Source organism: Bipolaris sorokiniana (assembly GCF_000338995.1).
Source record: "Bipolaris sorokiniana ND90Pr unplaced genomic scaffold COCSAscaffold_8, whole genome shotgun sequence".
NCBI lineage: Eukaryota > Fungi > Ascomycota > Dothideomycetes > Pleosporales > Pleosporaceae > Bipolaris > Bipolaris sorokiniana.
Window position 1 is genome coordinate 811,235 of NW_006911902.1, and position 17,396 is coordinate 828,630.

Here is a 17,396-nt window from a genome sequence, read left to right on the forward strand (position 1 = left end):
CCTAGCAACCCGCAACACCTCCCTCAAAGACCCCTACTTCCTCGCCATCCACTCCCTCATCTACCGCCTCCTCTGGTCCCCCAAATCCCGCACCCAAAAACACCCCTTCGTTGTCTTCGTCGCCGACTTCGTCACCCCAGAACAACGCGCGCTCCTCTCCGGCGCCGGCGCCCTAGTCCGCGAACTCGCGCCTCTCCCCTGGTTCCCCAACGTCGCCGGCGTGCAACACCGCTGGAAAGACCTCTTCGCCAAACTGCACATGTGGCGAGAAACAGAATTCAGCCGCATTCTCTTCCTCGACGCCGACGCCTTTCCTCTCAGCCCCCTTGACGAAATCTTCACCACTGTCCTCCCTAAATCAAGTCCTTGCATACCGGAGAAATTGCATCTAGATGACTTCCTCGCCGACGGCCCCGTCTGCGAAGACTACATCTTCGCTGGCATCCCACAAGATCCATTTAACACCGAGCACCCGAATATCAACGTTGGATCTATGCTCTTCACCCCTTCCCTACGCATGCATCAGCGCCTCCTGCAAAACTACGTCAAGACAGACAAATACGATTGTAAAATGGCTGAACAAGCGTTTTTGAACTGGCAGTTTAGCCCCGCTTCAGCTTTCCCAGCGACGAAGCTCGAGAGGACTTGGGGTGGGTTTTTTCCAAAGGAGGAGGAGAAGGGGAACTTGAAGGTTGTGCATGAGAAGATTTGGGTTGCGGAGGGGGGCTGGATGAAGGAGGAGTGGGAGCAGGGCTGGAGGGATATGATTGGGTTTTATGAGGGTGAAGAGTTTGTGCGGGCGAGGAAGGGAGATGCGAAAGTTGAGGGGTAATGTTTATGAATTAATTTGTTTGTTTGATTGTTTTTGTAATGAATTTGTGACATAGGCTGGAATGTGTGAAGGAAAAGACAATAGGTAATGATATTACGACAGTGCAATTAGGCAGACTCGCCTGATTATCTGGGCATTTGTAAATATACTATTCCCTCATATCGAACACTGAACTCTTGCACGATATAAACTTTGAATCTCAATATTGACGGACCAACACAACCTAGACGTACATATCTACACCCTTCTATGCGCTAGCCTCAGCCGTACTCTGCCGACCCGCCACACTACCCCCCTTCCAACTCTGCTTGGGATCCTTCTTATCCTGCAGCCTATTCTGCTCTCCTTCCTTGCCCCACCCACCACCTCCAGGCGTATGAATAATGATGCGCTCACCAGGCCGCATACTAGCTGTGTTCTTCGCACCAAGATTGATATACCTATACTCCACATCTTCTTTCCTATCTCTCGCAGCATCCTTCTTCTCCAGAGTCTCCACGTCACTTGACGTCGTGGGCGCGCGCGGAGCCGATTCTTGAGGTTCGGTGGGTTTCTTGGAGTCCGAGTTCTGGTCAATAGCTTTTTTGTCGACTTTGCGAACCCAGATGTTGAGACCGCAGGCGGCGTCGCCTCCGCCTTCCATACCGTATGGATGGTAGACTCTTCTTTCGCTCAAGATGCTAACTTGGACTGGGATGCGGAATTCAATGTCGCGGATGACTCCTTCGCCACCAATGTGCATTCCGCGTCCTGCGCTACCTTGTCTGAGTGAGAATTCTCGGAGCAGAACAGGGTATCGGCGCTCAAACACTTCAGAGTCGGTGATGCGGGTATTGGTCATGTGTGTATGCACGCCGCTGGTTCCGTTCCATGTGGGACCTGCACCAGACCCTCCAGCAATAGTCTCGTAGTATCCAAATCCCTTGGTCTCTTTCCTCTCTCCACTCTTTGCTCCTTCTCCGAATGTTGTACCGCCGAAACCAAACGTAAGATTGTTGCAGTCGCCTTGACTGGCAGCACAGGCGCGGAAGGCTTTCAGCACGACGTCCGTAACGCGCTGACTCGTGAGTACGTTGCCTCCCACAACAGCCGCGTTATCTGATGGCGAGAGGAAAGATTTCTTAGGAATGAGAACGTGGATTGGCTTCAAACAACCTTGGTTCAATGGGATATCTTCACTGATCAGACAGCGCAGACAGTATATGATGGCCGAGTAAGTGACAGCTTCAGGGGCGTTGATGTTGCCATAGACCTCGGGACCTGTTCCTGAAAAGTCAAAGATGGCTTCACCCTTTTCTGGGTCAATCGAAACCTTGAGGCGAATAGGACTTCCATCATCCATGAATTCCTCCGCACTCAGGTCTTGGCCCTCAAAACGCTTGTACACGTCTTTGAGTAATGCTCGCACAGATTTCTCAGCATTGGCTTGGATATTGGTCATGTAGAACTTGACAACTTCCTCGCCGTAATCAGACATGAGCGTACTGATGAGGTTAATACCCTTCTGGTTAGCGGCGACTTGAGCCTTCAGATCATTGATGTTGTCACTAAGGCATCGAGTGCCAGAGCATCCGGGATATTGACCAGGTTCATCAAGCAGTAGCTCGGTGATGCGCTCTTCATTAAAGTGGCCTTCTGATACGAGCTTCTCTGATTTGATAGCAGCGCCTTCTTGGTAGAGCTCCTTGGAAGCCGGAGGCATCGAACCAGGAAGGATACCACCGATGTCAGCATGATGTGCGCGAGAGGCGACATAGAAGACGATATTGTCACTACTGAATGCTGGCGTTATAACGGTGATATCCGGTAGATGTGTACCGCCAAACATAGGGTGGTTGGAAACTAGTACGTCCCCCTTTTTGAGCTTGCCTTTCCAGATAGCTGCTTGTTTGCGGACACATGTCGACATGCTTCCGAGATGGACAGGAAGATGGGGTGCTATAGGTGCGTTAGCGTTATTAGACTCCATAGACGTGAAGCTCACCATTTGCGACTAGCCCGCCATCTGCGTCAAAAAGTGCACAAGAGTAGTCCAATCGCTCTTTGACGTTGGTAGATACACTAGTCTTCTGCAGGGCACGACCCATTTGCTCGGCAATAGCCATGAACCTGTGAGCGAAGATACTAAGCAGAATTGGATCCACTTCCTTTGTGTCAACCTGTTTTTCTTGATCTTCAGTCTCACCAATGTTTATCACAACATGTGTGTTGATGATGAGCGCAGTAGCACCAGGAGTAACGACGATAGTCTGTGTGCCGTCTGCAATAATGGCCGGGCCCTTCAGGCGATCTCCAACCTCAAGGTCTTCAAGCTTGTACACAGAGGTATCTTGCCGACCGCCCTCGAAGAACACCTTGCGTGTATCGTAGCGCTTTGCATCACCTTGAAGGTCTTTGGGCTTGATCTCCTTCAGTTGCTGATCCACGCTCTTTTCCAACCCTTCAAAGGTCTTTCCAATGCCTCGTGCTCTGACATCATCCACGATGATGTCGCGGTCTGGCAGTGTGAAACCAAACTCTTGCTCGTGTTGCTTAACGAAAGCTTTTCCAAAAGCCCACTCATCACCACCATATTCTTGCTGGGCCTCTTCTTTGCTTGGCTTGATGATCATGAGCGCTGACTCAGTCCCCCGGTAGCGCAAGTTGAGGTACTCTTCAAAGTGAATGTGCTCCTCATCAAAGCCCTGATCCTTAAGTGTAGCTGTTGATTTACTCTTTAAGTCTGCCATCTTGGCTTGCAAGTATTCCCTCACATCCTTTTCATCGGACCAGACCTTTGACTCTGGCTCTTGCCTTTCGTCGACGACATCAGCAAGGGCCATTCCGTATGCAGATAGTACTGATGAGTATCTGTGAACGAGAATCTGCGAAATACCGAGAGCTTCAGCGATGGCAACAGCGTGCTGTCCACCGGCTCCACCAAAGGTTGCAAGTCGGTGTTTCGACGTGTCGTGGCCTCGCGCTTCAGTCAAACTACGAATGGGTCGCGTCATAGTCTCATTTGCGATCTTGATGAAACCATTTGCAATGTCATCCAGCGACATTTCCTTTTCCTTGTTGCATCCAGCAATCTCCTTATTAATCTGATCTGCCAACTCTTTGAACAGCTTCTCGCTGGCTTGCGCGTCCAGGCCCTCATCCTCGTTCTTTCCGAAGATCTTGGGAAAGAAGTCAGGCAATAGCCTACCAAGGAACAGGTTCGCATCTGTAATAGTCAATGGGCCACCTTTTCGATAGCATGCTGGGCCAGGATGTGCGCTTGCAGATTCTGGGCCGACAACAAAAAGGCCATTCTTCCAGAAGAGACGCGATCCACCACCGGCTGCGACTGTGTTGATGTCGAGTTGCGGTGACTGGATAGTGACTCCGGCAGTTGTGGTCTCAAAGACGTGATCGTATCGCCCAGCGCCATATCGGCTGACATCAGTACTGGTACCGCCCATGTCGAATCCAATCACGGGTATTTTGGTCTGCGGGTCATAGGACGTTAGTGCATAGCCCACAACTCCACCAGCAGGTCCCGACAGGATGGCTTTAAGGCCCGAGAACATGTCGACATCTACAAGACCGCCGTCAGATTGCATGAACTCGCATCGCGCACCCTTGGAGCCTTCTTCGCGCTTTACGCTCTTGGTACCAAGCCCGCCCTCAAAACCCTTGGAGAAGCCATCAATGTACTTTCGTATCGCGGGTGTTAGATAGGCATCTGCACACGCAGAGGTTGCTCGTGGAACCAGCTTAATCATGGGCATGAGCTCGTGACTTAAGCTGACATGCTCAAACCCGATTTCTCTTGCAATCTTGCCCACTAAGGCTTCATGTTTTGGATATGTGTAGCCGTGCATCAAGCACACAGCTATGCTCTTCAACCCACTATCATACACCTCTTGGAGTTGCTTTCTAATTGCTTGTTCTTGAGGCCTTTGTAATATGCGCACTGTCTCGCCAGACAATCCTTTGACCAGTTCAGCTTCGTCGCCAGCCTCTTCAATACTGGCAGCTTGCGTCTGATTCCTTTCTGGGTCCTCGGCATAATCCTCCAGCGTAACACGCTCATCAATCTCTACGACCCTTTTGTAGAGTACCTCTGGCTTCCGGATATCCAGGGCGAAAATATTGGGTCGACTTTGGTTTCCAATCTCGAGACAGTCCTTGAAACCCTTTGTCACAACCATGGCGATATCCTCGCCCTTGCGTTCCAGCAGTGCATTCGTAGCGACCGTTGTGCCCATGCGTATACTCTCAATCTTGGACGTGTCTAGTGGTTGTCCGCGAGGAATTTCGGTGCTTGTGAATTTGGAAAGGAGGCGACGGATACCTTCGAGCGGCGCGTCATCGTAGTTGGACGGGTCAACAGAAAGAAGTTTGATAAGAACATCGTCTTCCATCTTGCCTGTTCCGGGATTGCCCACGCAGTCTGTAAATGTGCCACCACGCTAAATATCCAGTAATTAGCCATGGATTCTTCCAAACCAGAGAAAAGGACTTCGTACATCAATGGCAATGCGGATTCCCCGCTGTGCAATCTTTGGCGCGGCCATGGTTGTGCCTAGGAATTATGTCGCGCACACGAAATGCGAAAGTGGTTGTTAGACAGACCCTAAAGGATTGAAGGTCATCAGTTAACACGGGAGAAAGCCAAAACCAAGAATGAGCGAAGAATGATGCCAAAATACGATGTGACACGATATGCAGGTTGGACGCGGCTGCATATACGCTCCCAGCGAGAGCTTTAAGTGGGGTACGCGATGCTACCCCGCGGCGGCTTTTGTCATCCAAATCATGTCATAGCGGTAGCTTGAGCTTGATGACATCTACTGTAATATCTACATACGCCACTTCCGACATGAATGGGCCTTGTCAGGGTTGTCGGGAATTCTTTTGCACACTATTTGCCCGTTGATAAGGGCTCTGAAATGGTCGGTTACCGAGCCATTGGTGCGATTGCGCATTATAGCCTTTTATCAAAGCTTTGGGTAGGCAGCACTCCCATAACCCGGTCTTTTTATGCTCAGCTAGTACAGTCGAGAAAGTACTTCTAGGGGTGCTTGAATGAGTTTGACCACGCGATAATTGACCGTATGGTAGAAACATGTCCAATAAACCTCAGAAGCCACTATCAAGTATCGAATTTCTAGATTCAGTATGTCCAAACGGGTATTTTTAGAGCAAACCCCCGAGATCGGAGTGATGCGCGGCATTCTGCTGGTGTGGTTGCACACATCCCTATAGGTCTGGCGGGCCCTTTCTACGGTCACACGGGTGTTTGGAATTCTTTTGAATTTGCCGATCAATAGGGCAACGCAACAATCTGGCTGGAGATAAAATCGATTGCTTTGCGCCTGTTTCAATGAAATAGGTATCTTGTGACTCCTTGGTATTATCTTCTTATCACAATTCAACTAGTCAAGAGATGGGGTCCATATTGCCATATCAATACTAAGCGGATACTTATCAGCAAATCCTTTGCATCCTCTAGACGTTGCTGTGTTCCACGATTGATGAGCATGTCGGAGACCGAGTGGAGAGAACTGATAGTGGGTCGCTAAGAAAGAAGAGGAAGAGAGGACGACAGGCTAAGAGTTGTGTAACGTGTGGCAGGAGGAAACAGAAGGCACGTATGACATAATCAGGAACACACACTATGACGTCGTTGCTGAAAGAACCTCGTGAGCTCCAAGAGTCATGTTGGTCTACTTGATGATGATACAGTGGACGCCCCATAGCCCAAACATATCATGGCCGAGAGTAAGCGACCAAAGACTGACCAGAGGTACAGTGTGACGGAAAGTTTCCATGCTTTAACTGTACACGACGGGATGCAGCCTCGTACTGCAAATACAGCGAAGAAGCTGAGGCCCACCGCCAGCAATCGGTAAATGTATTTACCCTCAGTAATACCGAACCAATCACTGGAAATATCGCTGGCACTGTTTCGAGTGAGTTGTGCCTAGGCTATCCGCGTCGTATACCAAGACCTCTTAACTAAAACTATACCAAGGTCATCAGGCTGCTGCTTCGTGCAACAGGGTCTTGCCGGAACCCAGGGACGAACAGGTCGGAAATATGTTCAGGAGTAGAGATGCCCCTTCTTTCTTCAGTTCATCTTACTTCGGACCCCAGGTTGCAGCCAAAATAATCGAAGAACCTGCACCATATCTCTCATCTAGCATCCGCCACGCATCAGTTTCAGCGCAGTCTTTCCGAGACGTTGGTGGCCCTTTTTCACAAATATGGGATCTACTGGGTATATTGCCTCGAAACAGAGCCAATGTTAACCGACTGGTTGATGTGTTTATTGTTGAGCCCAACTGGACCATTGATGCAATCCATTCTGCTTCATTCAAGACCAAGTATGCGGAGTTTTGGGAGCGGAAATTTGGCTTTGACAACTACGCATCCATCGACTTGTGTAGACTGCCCACACCCGAAGAACGCTGAAGTTCAGCGAAACTTGCAGGAAACATCTCTTCGCTTCTACTGGGCTTCCCGACGAGCCATTGTGATCGCGCCGACATTTTACGGCGAGTCAACAGATCTTGTTCGTGCTGGCGTCTTAGTAACGCGCTACCTCATAAACATGTGACGAGCTCCAGAGTTCTGGTTGACAACCAGTTTCGCTATGCGCATGGCCCAAGCACAAAGAATGCATATCGATGGCGAGCGATGGCGACTGCTGCGAAAAGAGACAGAGACCTGAAGACGACTCTGGAGCCATTTGTATACGTTAGACAAGAGAATCGCGTTGGCCATTGGCCGCCCGTTTGCAATCGTCGATCAGCAATGCCTCGTCCAACGGGCAACCAATGTCTGGCTAGATGATGAACCAGAAGGACGTGCTGCGGCTCTACCCGTGCTGCCGCTTTCCAAGCCCACCCTGAGTGTCTGTAATTTCCTAGCTCATGATTTGGCAACAATTGTTGGTAGCATTCAACAACGCTGCTTTGGTCTGTCGACATCCTCGTAAAATACTGTTCTTTCCCTGGATCAGGAGATTCTTGAGTAGGCAGCCAGATTACCAGAGTACTATCGCATCGAAGACTCTGATACCTTGGAATCGCTTATACCTTCACTCGATGTACCACTCTGTTCGCGTTACACTCCATCGCCCATATCTGTTACGCCAAAGTATCACAGGTCGCTTCCGATACAGTCACGATGCTTGCATTTCATCAGCCTGTGCTGATGTCGCAATGCGCGTTAACTACCTTCAACAGTCCTTACACGATCGGCCAAAATTGGAGCCTGGGGCCTCATCATTTGTTCAACAGCGCGCTAGTTTTGGGAATTATTGCTGTCAAAGATCCACATTCGGATCAATGTGACGCGATACTAGAAGATCTCACTGCTTGTTGCGATATACAACGCGGAGACATCTGGCTGGATGAGTTTTCACTTGCAGAAGTCAAGATTATCGAACTGTGCATCAAGAAATCAAAGCAGTTTCGTGAAAACTGCGGTAGCAGCAATAGGGCGGGAACATCACTTGGAACACGCCTCGGTACAATGGTGGATGCTCGAACTGTATGCAATCCGGAGAACAAGACAATAATAACAGTTTGGGTTTTCTAGAAATATCAGACAGCTAAGAAGCACTACCAGGTCTACTCAACTTTGGTGCAGGAGGCCCCTTTCAATGGCAAGCGTCTCCTTGGGGTGACCCATCTACAGACGTGCAGCAATTGGAGAATATTCTCGACAGTATCACTTAAGAACAAATGCTTTTCGGGTTCCAATAATCCTAAGTCTTATTTTGACAGGCTTTTGACCAATGACGTGCGGGAACATCTAACTCAATGACTGCATCTCAGCCATGCACCGGTTTAGATGAGTTGAATGTTTTTCTGAATTATCTGAGCTTGGGTTGCGCTTCGTAAACAACTAGGGTTACTAGACTTCCAATGCCATAGCTCATCACAATTCTTAAATCATCCTAGGTTTTCAACTATACCTTTGGTGTTTCGCTCGCTCTAATGCCATGTGGCGTGCCAGTCATGATCAATGTACCTGGCTTCAGCGTCGTCACTTGACTGAGATAGGCCACAATTTCCGGGATGCTGAGTATCATATCGTCTGCTAGCTAATATTGCATCATTTCGCCATTCAGCATGGCCTTTAACTCGATCTGCCCAGGGTCGGCTATTGTGGCGGCAGATACGAGGCAAGGATCAATAGAAACAGGGAGAGAATGACTATTGAAGAAAGGATCAGGGATATTGACTATGGGAAACTGGGCGATCGTCATCCGGATTTCCGTTATACTTTATAAGTTATTAATACCGTGGTTTGGTGCATAGTAATAGACAAATTGACAGTTCAGAGATCGCTTGATTTTGTTCATTTCGTAGTTCTACACCTACGGTTTTGCATCTATTCCCTTGAACGTCTTCGTAATATTGGTAATAGCCTCCTCGACTGGTAATCTCTCCATGGAACTCGCACCGTAGAAGCCATGCACACCTTTCGTCCGACTAATAACATACTCTGCATCCTCTGGCTTCGCAATCGGACCACCATGGCACAGGATAATAACATCATCCTTGATCCCTGTCGCCGCATCCCGAATCTCCTGAATCAACTCCACGCACTCATCCAGACTCTTCCCCGTCGCCGCCCCAATACTCCCCGACGTAGTCAACCCCATATGCGCAACCAGCACATCCGCACCCGCACTCGCCATCTTCTTCGCCTCCTTTACATTAAATACGTACGGCGTAGTCAAGAGATCCATCTCCCGCGCCATCTTGACAACCTCGACTTCAGCATCATACGACATACCCGTCTCCTCGAGATTCTGGCGAAACGTCCCATCAATCAAGCCTACAGTAGGGAAATTCTGGATCCCCGCGAATCCGAGATCCTTCAGCTGCTTCAGGAAACGCGACATGTCGCGGAAAGGGTCTGTGGCACATACACCTGCGAGCACGGGTGTTGATTTGACGATGGGGAGGACTTCGCCGGCCTACGACGTGTAAGCCACCAGTGTATCATCTTCTCTGCGAGATAAAGTAATGTGCAGGTTTATGTATATAACTTACCATTTCGAGCACAACATCATTTGCATTACCGTACGGCATCAATCCAGCCAGCGACCCGCGCCCTGCCATGCGGTATCTCCCGCTGTTATATATTATAATCAGATCGCCGCCACCTGCCTCGATGAATTTGGCGCTGAGACCAATACCCGCGCCAGCACCGACGATGATTTTTCCATTTTTGATCTGAGAACGGAGGTTTTCTAGGATGGATGTGCGGTCGTTTGGTGGAGACATAGCTAATATGTTCCGAATAATAGAATTACCAAAGATTAGACGATGCCGTGACTTTGAAGACGATGCGGCGATCACGTTGGTTCTAGGGACGATTGAGGAAGTGTAGTAGTATGTGATGACGTCATTTCTGGCGCGGGGGATGCATGCATTACATGAGGATGACTACTTGGGACCCACTGGCATTCCCGTGGAGTTGATTTTATCGCCCCCTATTCTTTATCTACATCTATCGGCATGTCTCCTCCTCCTTGCGTTGCACTCATTGGTACCTTTGATACGAAATTGGAAGAGTTGCTTTTTTTACGTGATAGCATTCAGCGGAATGATGCTAGTGTGATAGTTATTGATGTGGGCCGCAACCCCATCGAACACGGAGCTATCGATATTACCCAACAGCAGCTACTGAACGATTTTGGCGATGGGGAAAAGGTCAGCGATCTGCCACGAGGCGAGGTCATCAAGGCCATGGCGGGCTGTGCTACTAAAACCGTCAAGAAGCTTTATGAGGAAGGAAAAATACATGGCTTGATCAACGCAGGTGGCTCAGGTGGTACATCACTCGCCGCAGAAGTGATGAGGAATGCTCTACCAATTGGCTTTCCAAAGCTAATTGTTTCAACCGTAGCGAGCGGTGACACGGGTCCAATCGTTGGAGAAACGGATATCACAATGATGTACAGCGTTGTTGATGTGGCTGGTTTAAACCAAGTCCTTCAAAACGTCCTGAGCAACGCTGGAGCTGCTATTGCTGGTATGTCTCGAACATATGTATCAAAGAGTAGGGATACAACTCAGCTACAGAAGAAGCGTGTTGGCATCACAATGTTTGGTGTCACCACCCCAGCTGTGGACGCGATTCGAAGGCATTTGGAGGCCAACTACGACATTGAAACCTATGTGTTCCATGCCACTGGGCACGGTGGAAAGGCTATGGAGCGACTTGTTCGAGAAGGGGGCCTTGACGCAGTACTCGATCTTACAACAACAGAGATATGCGATCACCTTACCGGTGGTGTCATGAGCGCAGGAGAACATCGCTTAGAAGCTGCTGCAGAAGCTGGGATACCAACCATTATATCTGTGGGTGCTACAGATATGACGAATTTCGGCCCAAAGAGTACCGTCCCAGAGCGCCACAAGGGCCGTAAGCTGTACGAGCATAATCCAGTTGTGACGTTGATGAGGACATCAGAAGATGAAGCAAGACGAGTTGGTGAATTCATTGCGAGTCAGTTAAAGAAACATGCAAAGAATCCACAGGCGGTGCAGATTTGGCTTCCAAAGGGAGGAATCAGTATGATTGCAACACCTGGAGGGCCATTTGAAGATACAAAAGCCGATGCTGCGCTCTTTGATGCTATTGAGAGTGGTCTTCAAGGAAGTGGAGTTGATATCATGGAAGATGACCGAGCAATCAACGACGAAGGATTCGCACATGATATTGCCGAGGCTTTGGTTGCAAAGATGGGGATTGTGCAAAAAATCACCTGACACGACTGTAACAAGGCTGTGTCTATCCTCCAACTTGCACGGCCAATGATATGCATATCAAAGGGATTTTTCAAGCAGAAAATAGAATATGTGGCGCTGAAGCTCGGATGGCGAGCCCCTTGTTGCCTAGAACAGGCGCCCCTTTGGAATTAAGGCATGCTGCATCATTTAACGGCAGAACACCATTGGTCGTATCGTCAAGCGCCGCAACTCGGGTCCACGCGAGAAGCACTAGAATAATGTCAAACCGCCCTCAGCCATAATCGGTAGACTAAACTCAAAGCTTTTTCGTTCCTCGCAGCCTCGTTCCTTGCCTCTCCGTAACCACAGTCATTCGTTTCGTGTTTTTGCTGTTTTTCACCATGTTTGCACGCACAGCTGTGCTATCGCTCGCTCTTTCATGCCTCTATGGCAATGTCGCTGTCCTTGGCTTGGACATCAACAGTAGAGGTAACATGGCCCGTTTTCTCATGTGCTGAACCAACCCCTAACATTTGCAGATTCAATTGTCGATACTGCAAAGACCCTGGCAAGTGGCATAGTAAAATACTACAACGCGAGTGTTTCCGAATCTGGAATCCCTGGCGTTTTCTCCGAGGAGTACTATTGGTGGGAGGCCGGCATCGTACTGGATGGACTGATCGGATATTCGAGTTTGACTGGCGACAAGCAATACGACGGGTTGGTCTGGGAAGGTATTCAATGGCAGCGAGGCAACGACTTTGCCTTCATGGCGCTGAACCAGACTGCAACCATGACCAACGACGACCAGTGCGCCTGGGCGCAGGCAGCGATGAGCGCTACGGAATTTGGATTTCCAAACCCTGTGAATGGATCATGGGTAGACGCGGCCATCTCTGTGTTTGATGTCATGACCATGCGATGGAACAATTCACTCTGTGACGGTGGTCTTTCTATGGCGATCTACAGCTTCAACGTGGGATCCAGCTATAAGCAGATGGCCTCGAACGGAAACTTCTTTCTCCTAGCCTCTCGCCTTGCGAGGTTCACCGGCAACGGCACCTATACTGAATGGGCCGAGAAGATATTTGATTGGGCACATGAAAGGGGATTTATCACAGACGATTACGATATCTACGACGGCGCCGATGGAGAAGAGAATTGCACTTCATTCAACCAAGTCCAATTCACCTATAACCACGGACTTTTCACTGAGGGCGCCGCCGTCCTATACAACATCGTAAGTACAATCTTATACATTTATTTGAAAAGCGACTAAACACTTTGTTAGACGGATGGTAAACAGAAATGGGCCGATGCAGTCAAGGGATTTGTAAATTCTACATCTCGTTTCCTTGAAAATGGCGTTCTCGTAGAGAGCGCTTGCGAAAACGACGGCAAATGCGGTGTGGATCATCGGGCCTTCAAAGGCGTTGCCGCTCGTTCTTATGCCCGTGCTGTAGTTGCTGCACCCACTGTGACAGGCCCTTTAGCGTTGATGCTGAAGAAATCGGCCGAAGGCGCAGCCAAGTCTTGTAGCAAGGGTCAGGGAGAAAACGGAGAGACAGGCGATGTTGCATGCTCGCTGAGTTGGGTAGATCCAGAAAGCAGATGGGAGCATAACACTGCTAGCGGTGGGAACTTGGGTGAGGTATTCAGTGCAATGGAGGTCGTGCAAGGCTTGTTGTATTCGCAGACAAAGATTCAAGGATCCAATGCTACTGGCAGCCCGGTAGAGAACGGTGAAGGTTCCAAACCGTCGGACGGTGCTGGACCGGAGGGAACAGATGCTACGGGTACGGCAGGCACCATGACGGCCAGTATTACAGTTGTCCTGGCTGCTGCGTTTGCCGCGGCTCTGCTGTGCTAGTCACATGAACTTGGTGTATCGTAGTGTAGGAATTCAGACAACAGACCCCGGCCACGATTATCATACGGTCAGCACGTGATGTGGGTCGAGTTTCCCGAAACGCGCATCCAGTCCCCGAGAGAGAGCTAAGCATGCCAAGTCTCGCAACTACAGCCAATGGAAGCGGGGCATGTGTTTAGCGGGCCTGTCTTCGGAATGCGACCCTTTCGGGAATCATTCCAGCCCATCCACTGGCTTCCCCTCCCTTTTCTTCTTTTAAGCCCTTAGACGCCGGTTCCTACGCGCGTTGACAATGGTATCAGTTATGGATCTCCTACCGTTTGCGGTGGCCTTGGTCGCCATTGTGGGTGGCTACCTCGTATACTCCAGCAGCAGTAGCGGTAAGAGCATCCCAGGACAAACAAAAGTAACATTTTAAACTAAACCCACCCAGCGCCCCGCAAAGTGCTCAAGCCCACCGAGTTCCAGGAGTTTGAACTCGAGCACAAGCAAGTCATCTCGCACAACACGGCCATTTACCGCTTTAAACTGCCCCGCCCAACTGATATTCTCGGCCTCCCCATCGGCCAGCACATTTCTCTTGCCGCCACGATCGCCGGCCAGCCGAAGGAAGTCGTCCGCTCGTACACCCCCATCACCTCCGACGAAGACAAGGGCCATGTCGACCTCATCATCAAGTCGTACCCCACCGGCAACATCTCCAAATATGTAACCGAACTCAAGGTCGGCGACAAAATGAAGATCCGAGGCCCCAAGGGCGCCATGGTATACACTCCCAACATGGTCAGACACTTTGGTATGATTGCCGGAGGCACCGGAATCACCCCCATGCTGCAAATCGCCAAGGCCATTATGCGCGGACGACCAACAGGCGACAAGACCGAGGTCGATCTCATCTTTGCCAACGTCAACCCTGAGGATATCCTGCTCAAAGACGAACTCGATGCGCTCGCTGCCAAGGACCCTAAGTTCCGAGTCCACTACGTGCTCAACAACCCACCTGAGAAGTGGAACGGAGGCGTTGGCTTCGTGACCGCTGATATGATCAAGGAGAAGCTTCCAGCCCCAGCCAAGGATGTCAAGATTCTGATTTGTGGGCCTCCGCCTATGGTTGCGGCTATGAAGAAGGCGACGGAGAGTCTGGGTTTCGAGAAGGCGAGGCCGGTTAGTAAGCTTGAGGATCAGGTTTTCTGCTTCTAAGTGGTTGTTGCATTGCAACGCTTGAGGTTGTTGGGCGGAGAAGACGTATAGGATGAGATTATGAAGGGTTGTAACCTTGTGACCAATGTGAATTGATAAAATAGTCCGAATTCATCCTTTTGCCATTTGATTAAAGACGATTTAAGGATACGTGGTCACTTGTTAAGATTCCACACTGCCCTTTTTGGGGGGGATTTCTACATTTGATACGTTCAGTTCAGAATGTCATCATACATTATCGAATTGTTTCTATCAATGAGCGCAAAAAAAAGCAGATCATGCCATAGCAATCGCTTCGACATTTACAAACCCTCCTTCCCATTTTAGGACACAACCAACGCTTCCTTCAAAAAAAATAGCATGCGTAACGTCCATCCCTGCGTGGCGAGACACCCTGCGTGACGGGACACTTTCTCTTTCGGGCGTTCGGAACGCTTCCAACATACTTGTAAATAAATAGGTCTAGGTTGCATCTATTCTATAACTTTCGTTTTCTAGCATATCAGCATCCAGCGCCGAAAAACACGTTGTCGGCTATACTATCGTTCATGTTATGTATTAGTCTTGTTAACTAACTCTCCTCCAATATCCCCCTGCTCGTAGGCGTCGATGTACCTCTACGAAGATTTCGGTGGGCTAGAAAGCGAGTCTAGATAACAAAGATCAAGATTATAGTCTTATAGAGTCAAATTCTAGTAATAAATGTGCATTCCAGCAGTTTCTCCGTACAAAAAGTCAAAGATTGTTAGAACTCCTCTCAATAGCCGTGCGTCTTAGCCGAGACTTATTATATAGTAGCGCGCTAAGATATCTATACTACGCTCTGTGGCTTCAACCACCTTCAGGCAGCTCTTATTCCCAACCGTTCAGGCAGTGGTTCCTCCCATCAAGCACGCACGCGTTCTACACCATCGCGTCTGCTTCTAACATAGGTCTCTTGTCGCTCTATACAGGTATGGTGCGGTAAATACAGTAAAGTTCTACATAAATACGTTATAGTACTAACTATAACTAACTACACCAAGAGCTATACTTAACATGTTTCACCGTCGAGCACCGCACCCCACCAAGCGCCGCAGTTCCTCCACTAAAACTTCATCCCAACAATAACGCATAAAATCTTAACAAATACAAGCTCAGAGAAGCTATACTAAAGCTAACGTACAAATAGCAGTCTCTAAGCTTAGTAAAAACTAAATTTAAAGCAATCGACGTGCTAAAAAGATCTATAACGTCCCTAGACGAATAATACATCGACAACGCGACTACAAGCCAAACTATAAGCGCCTAACAAAACTAAAAGAGGAGGCTATTACTAGGCGTATAATAGTCGAGGCTGAGCAAGGACTACCCTATAGGAGAGACGACGTGCGAGATATAGTCAATAGACTACTCTAAGAGCTCGGTATTACAAGTAACAAGAAGGATTCTCTCCTTAACAAGTAACGAGATGGCTGAAGGCCTACGGACGTCCACGTCAGAAGATAATGATCATCGCGGTGCTCGGTCACGTGATGTGCCATCCCGCCAAGAGTAACCATCCCAGGGATGGCAGAACGCCTTGGGATGGCAGGACTAGAAGCAATAAGGATACAAGGATGGATGGATTTTATTATTTACTCTCGTTGTGGTCAATTCAAATTGTACTTTCTTACTGGTTACTTTACTTAACAAGATTGTTACCTGTTAGTCTATCGAATAGATTAGGGATTTGTCAAAACTCCTCCATCAAGCACGCCACTCCACTGTATCGCCAAACAACTACCTCACGGCGCTTTTCACATAATCCTAGTTGCTCTAACCCGGATCAAGCTAGAGAAGTATTAGCACCCAACCCCGTATAACATTATACAACTTAATCGCCTTAAAGCTATAATTAATAAAGTAATAAAGCGAAAAACTTGTAATAGGCGCTACGTATAGCTAAAGGGGTCCTAGATAGTCAGCTAGGTAGTTAGCTAATTAGATTATTAAGGCAGAGGGTAGTAGCTGTAATAAGGGTACAACGCCTGCGAAGAGAGTACGCAGTGAATGGTGCTGCGGGCGTTACAGCCAAATTAAACACAACTCCCGCACGTGCCAAGTAGAATTAGAGGATATAGAGAATAGCGACACGTCTGAAGAATAATATCTTGTTCTCCTTAATAAGAAAAATTGTAGTAGTGTTGGGTAGACAGTGTTGCGAAGAAGATTTGGTGAAGAAACTGCGGCGCTCGGTGGTGAAACACGTTATAAACTTTATTGTATTTAGCTCTAGTTATAATCTGGATTATACGCAAAGGTAATGTGTCGGGGTTTTGTCACCTTACCCCGCTCGCCAACTATTCAGCGCGTCAAGCGATGACCGTGTATTAGGATGGTGCTCGCCAAGGATCTGCCGGCGTGATTGGAAGCATCTTTCTATAAGGACAAGAGCCTCATCATGGCGAGCTTGTAACTTCAATGTATAAGCAAAATTGTGCATGCTAGTCAGCGTGTCAGGATGCTCGTCCCCAAGCACCCTCGAGCATATTCCTAGTTCTTTTGCCTGTAGCTCTTCGGCCTCCTTCCACCGCCCTTGGTTCCTATACGTCGACGCTAGGTTGGCCATACTAGTCAGCGTGTCAGGATGCTCGTCTCCAAGCACCCTCTTGCTCGTCTCAATTACTTGCACCTTCAGCTCTTCGGCCTCCTTCCACCGCCCTTGGTTCCTATACGTCGACGCTAGGTTGGCCATACTAGTCAGCGTGTTAGGATGCTCGTCCCCAAGCACCCTCGAGCATATCCCTAG

General features: G+C 49.0%; 7 protein-coding genes across 7 annotated transcripts; 4 read left to right on the forward strand and 3 right to left on the reverse strand.

Annotated features, from left to right (window-relative positions):
* Positions 1–657: 657 nt before the first annotated feature.
* COCSADRAFT_37441 (uncharacterized protein) lies at positions 658–5,526 on the reverse strand. Its single transcript, XM_007702235.1, has 3 exons — positions 5,326–5,526; positions 2,817–5,268; positions 658–2,770 (listed from the first exon to the last, which is right to left on the reverse strand). The coding sequence occupies exons 1-3, from the start codon at positions 5,371–5,373 to the stop codon at positions 1,080–1,082; spliced, it is 4,191 nt and encodes a 1,396-aa protein (XP_007700425.1). The 5' UTR covers positions 5,374–5,526; the 3' UTR covers positions 658–1,079.
* An 813-nt stretch (positions 5,527–6,339) lies between these two features.
* COCSADRAFT_200210 (uncharacterized protein) lies at positions 6,340–8,765 on the forward strand (the record flags this gene model as incomplete). The annotated part of the gene is made up of 8 exons (XM_007702524.1): positions 6,340–6,369; positions 6,612–6,764; positions 6,890–7,244; positions 7,276–7,414; positions 7,535–7,795; positions 7,824–8,048; positions 8,077–8,279; positions 8,435–8,765. 8 exons carry the CDS (start codon positions 6,340–6,342, stop codon positions 8,542–8,544), a joined length of 1,476 nt encoding a protein of 491 aa, XP_007700714.1. The 3' UTR covers positions 8,545–8,765.
* Positions 8,766–9,153: 388 nt separating this feature from the next.
* COCSADRAFT_118822 (uncharacterized protein) lies at positions 9,154–10,183 on the reverse strand. Its single transcript, XM_007702525.1, has 2 exons — positions 9,871–10,183; positions 9,154–9,794 (listed from the first exon to the last, which is right to left on the reverse strand). Exons 1-2 carry the CDS (start codon positions 10,102–10,104, stop codon positions 9,189–9,191), a joined length of 840 nt encoding a protein of 279 aa, XP_007700715.1. The 5' UTR covers positions 10,105–10,183; the 3' UTR covers positions 9,154–9,188.
* Positions 10,184–10,290: 107 nt separating this feature from the next.
* On the forward strand, positions 10,291–11,960 carry COCSADRAFT_330384 (uncharacterized protein). The gene has a single exon (XM_007702526.1). The coding sequence runs from the start codon at positions 10,339–10,341 to the stop codon at positions 11,593–11,595; it is 1,257 nt and encodes a 418-aa protein (XP_007700716.1). The 5' UTR covers positions 10,291–10,338; the 3' UTR covers positions 11,596–11,960.
* Positions 11,958–13,426, forward strand: COCSADRAFT_171932 (glycoside hydrolase family 76 protein; the record flags this gene model as incomplete). The annotated part of the gene is made up of 3 exons (XM_007702527.1): positions 11,958–12,045; positions 12,096–12,796; positions 12,848–13,426. The coding sequence occupies 3 exons, from the start codon at positions 11,958–11,960 to the stop codon at positions 13,424–13,426; spliced, it is 1,368 nt and encodes a 455-aa protein (XP_007700717.1).
* Positions 13,427–13,651: 225 nt separating this feature from the next.
* Positions 13,652–14,820, forward strand: COCSADRAFT_37445 (uncharacterized protein). Its single transcript, XM_007702236.1, has 2 exons — positions 13,652–13,806; positions 13,860–14,820. The coding sequence occupies exons 1-2, from the start codon at positions 13,719–13,721 to the stop codon at positions 14,624–14,626; spliced, it is 855 nt and encodes a 284-aa protein (XP_007700426.1). The 5' UTR covers positions 13,652–13,718; the 3' UTR covers positions 14,627–14,820.
* Positions 14,821–16,878: 2,058 nt separating this feature from the next.
* On the reverse strand, positions 16,879–17,190 carry COCSADRAFT_37446 (uncharacterized protein). Its single transcript, XM_007702237.1, has one exon. The coding sequence runs from the start codon at positions 17,088–17,090 to the stop codon at positions 16,932–16,934; it is 159 nt and encodes a 52-aa protein (XP_007700427.1). The 5' UTR covers positions 17,091–17,190; the 3' UTR covers positions 16,879–16,931.
* Between the last annotated feature and the right edge of the window lie 206 nt (positions 17,191–17,396).